Source organism: Octopus bimaculoides, chromosome 8, assembly GCF_001194135.2.
Source record: "Octopus bimaculoides isolate UCB-OBI-ISO-001 chromosome 8, ASM119413v2, whole genome shotgun sequence".
Classification (NCBI taxonomy): Eukaryota; Metazoa; Mollusca; class Cephalopoda; order Octopoda; family Octopodidae; genus Octopus; species Octopus bimaculoides.
In genome coordinates this window covers 12,201,608-12,205,112 of record NC_068988.1, presented here as the reverse complement: position 1 = coordinate 12,205,112, position 3,505 = coordinate 12,201,608, and the positions used below count along the sequence as shown (strand labels likewise).

The following is a 3,505-nucleotide window of genomic DNA, read 5'->3' as shown; positions in this document are numbered from 1 at the left end:
GTGTGTGTGTGTGTGGAGCCATGATAGATCGCTAACCACTACACAACCTTTATTTTCTCTCTTTGTTTCTTTCTGTGTTCCTTTCTGTGGAAGAGCGTAGGCTCGAAACGTTAAAGACATTTTCACTTCCCGAGTGTTATACTGATACATCTGTTTGTTGTCTACACCTCCTGTCTTCGTCTTTTGTTTTTTGTGAATTCTCCCTATGTATATCTATATATATATATATATGTGTATGGATGTATGTATCGTTCACTTGTTTCAGTTGCTGGAATGCGGCCAGGCTGGGTCAATGCATTGAAGATTTTAGATAAACAAATCAACTTCTGAGATTTATTTTGAAAAGTGTAATGGTGCCTTTTTTTATCGTACACATTTGCCGAACCGCAGATTTTTACAATTCCAGTGACGGATTGAATCTGTAGTCTTCGAATTAGCTTTCTCTTTTCTGGTTTTGGCAAGCCTAATTTCTCAAGATTGGTATTTAGGCAGTGTGTTACATATCCCAGGGCACAAAGGCCCCAAAACTGTATGCATGTATGCTAACTCAAGTCTGCTTGTATTTATATCCATATGTAGTATGTACGCACGTATTTAAGCATGTATGTTTATAGGTATGTGCGTGTACGTATGTATGTTGTTAGGATGTACCTTTGTCTGTGCGTATCTATATATATATATAGTATATACGTACGTATATCTGTGTATATATATATGTATATACGTTTATATGTATTTATGCATGCACGTAAGACCCCGGAAAAAATAATGGACGATATCGGTCTTTGGGAAACCAGAACTTATATTCTCTTGTGTGTACATTCCTTATTTACCGATTCCACCCAATGAATAAATAAATAAATAAATAGATAAATAAATAAAATTAAACAAAATAAATAAAAATAAAAATAAAAATGAAAACGTTTTCGGAAGCATTTTATCCAAAATATATAGTATCCATGTACTTGTATTGATTTCGAGTATTAATATACCCGGACAAATTAAGGCGGTGAGCTGGTAGATTCGTTAGTATACCGGACAAAATGCTTAGTGGTATTTCGTCCGTCGTTACGTCCTGAGTTCAAATTCGGCCGAGGTTGACATTGCGTTTCATCATTTTGGAGTCGATAAAATAAATGCCAGTCGAAAGCAGGGTCGATGTATCCGACTTATTCCCCACCACCTGAAGTTGCTGGCCTTGTGCCAAAATTTGAAACCAGTATGAATACTACTTGCCCGTAGCTCATAGTAAGAAACTCTGGGGTGAAGTAAACACCAGAAGGTCGTCGGACAGCAGACCCAAACCCCACGCGCCGCATGGATGTGCTTCAGCCCTTAACTCCTTACGCTCTAAGGGGTCAGGCTGCATCCAGATTTCGACCCCTTGATACTGCTCTATTGCCCCACTGCGTGGTATTGTCTGTGTTGCAAATTGCACCTCCCTGAGTGGTTAAGATGTTCCTTTGATGTGGTAACCGCTTTTGTCTGAGGCGCCAGTTGAACATATTGTAAATTATGTCTTAAGGAGTCCACTTTCATTCCACTTTGGCTATCGTCGTCAATTTGTTCTAGCGAATCCCCCCCCCAAAAAAAGCCCCACAAAATTCTATGGAGAATTGAACAGCAGCAAGTCTTCAGAAAAGAACCCCTGGCCATCACACAAATGTTTCGGTCGTTAACTCCTTACACTCTAAGGGATCTAGCCATATCGAGATCATGTGTCCTGGATACACCTCGCGCTACTGTTTGCATTGCCGCCTGCAACATTTTGGGTGGTCAAAATGCCTACAGTGATCCAAGACACCAGGGTGCTTTCGATCTCGTAACCTGTTCGGTCTGAAACACCAGTTGAACGTAGGTTTAATTGTGTCTTCTGAAGCTCACTTTCAGTCTACATTGACCAGATCATGTCATATAGCTGTCAGCTGAAGGGGACTTGGGAGTTTACTGTTGACCATAATAGTTTTGCCACAAAAAGACCCGATCTTGTTATGTGATGTAAGGAGAGGAAGATGGCAAAGATGGTAAAGCTGACAGGTCCTTAGGAAGCGAACATCGAAAGCGCTTTCCTCAGGAGAGACAGATAGTACAGTGAACTGGTTGACCTCTGTGAAAACAATGGATGGGAAGCAATATGTCTTCCCATTAAGATAGGCTTAGAAGATTTTTTGGAACTAAGGGTCATTCGATATTTAGGGGTTTTGTACTAGCTGTGAGTGAGAAAAAATGCCAGAAAATTATCAGAAGCTGTTGAGAAAGCAAGCCATTACATTTGGCTTAAGACAGAGGACAACTGATGTAGGAAGAACGATCACAGAGTTTCGACATGTGATTCGACAAAGCTCGTGCTGTCGTGTGCGAGTTTCATCACCTATATCGGTGAGTAGCCCGCAGGTTGCTCTGGTGTCGTGGTGGAAGGGACCGAAACACCTACAGAGCTGCTTCACCGCCTGATGAGTCGTCGACTCTCGCTTTCGGTGACAGAATACAGCAGGGCCTTCAACACACAAGTGCTTACCCTAAATATTCTAGAGAATTAAACCACACCCCGAAAATAACAAAAAGTAAAATAAAAATAAAAACAAAAGCAAAAATAAAAACAAAAATAAAAATAAAGGGGTAGGAAAAAATATATATATACGAGAAAACACTGATACTTACTACATTTTGAAATATTGCAAGCTGCCCAACGAGAATTTGTGTCGTTAACATAACACCAGGGCATATCATTGTCACCTCCGGGGTTTCGGCAATAGTTTGCAGAATTCTCTAATTCTGCAAATATATCAGGATGACGTCGATGTGAATGGGGATAGTCAACTGACCAAGATTGGCAAGTAAGGCCAGTCTTAGTTGTGTTCACAGTCCCATTATACCAACGTCCTTTACCAATGTAACAATCACCTAAGGGGGAGAAAGAAAGAAAAAAAAATTGGAAAACAAATAAAATAAAAAAATAAGTAAAGGAAAAATGTAACAAAATAAAAAAAAAGACTTTCGATTTTGGAAAAAATGTCATTTTTCATTCCTCTTTCGTTCTCACTCCTCCCTTTCCTCTCCTCCTTCTGTCCCCCTTCTCTCGCCCTTCTCCTCCTCCATTTTCCTTTCGTTATTATTTTCCTTACTAATAGTATTAGTAAAATTGGCAGAATCGTCAGAGCGTCGAACAAAATGTCATTTTGTTGGAGGCTTTAACGGTTTTTGTCTCTGCTCTTTTATTTCCTGATCTGAAATCCCGTTGACGTCGACTTTGCCTTTCATGCAATCGGAATCGATAAAATAAGGTACCAGTTAAGTAAGTGGGTCGGAGGTTTCGACTTCCTCACTTCCCCTCCCCCCACAAATTGCTGGCCTTGTGTCAAAATTAGAAAAAAAAAGTCATCATCATCATTAAGGCGGCGAGCTGGCAGAATCGTTGGCACAAAATGCTTAACAACATTTCGTCCGTCTTTACGTTCTGAGTTCAAATTCTGCCGAGGTCGACTTTGCCTTTCATCATTTCGGG

General features: G+C 40.2%; 1 protein-coding gene across 2 annotated transcripts in view; it reads right to left on the bottom strand.

The window, feature by feature from the left end:
• LOC106880136 (tyrosine-protein kinase transmembrane receptor Ror2) overlaps positions 1 to 3,505 on the bottom strand; it is a 715,149-nt gene that overhangs the window by 6,490 nt on the left and 705,154 nt on the right. The window contains exon 10 of one of the 2 annotated variants that reach the window (XM_052969934.1): positions 2,662 to 2,904. The exons of the other annotated variant lie outside the window; for it this stretch is intronic. Coding sequence (XP_052825894.1) covers positions 2,662 to 2,904 — 243 coding nt within the window. The remainder of the gene's footprint in view (positions 1 to 2,661; positions 2,905 to 3,505) is intronic. 2 annotated transcript variants of the gene reach the window in all.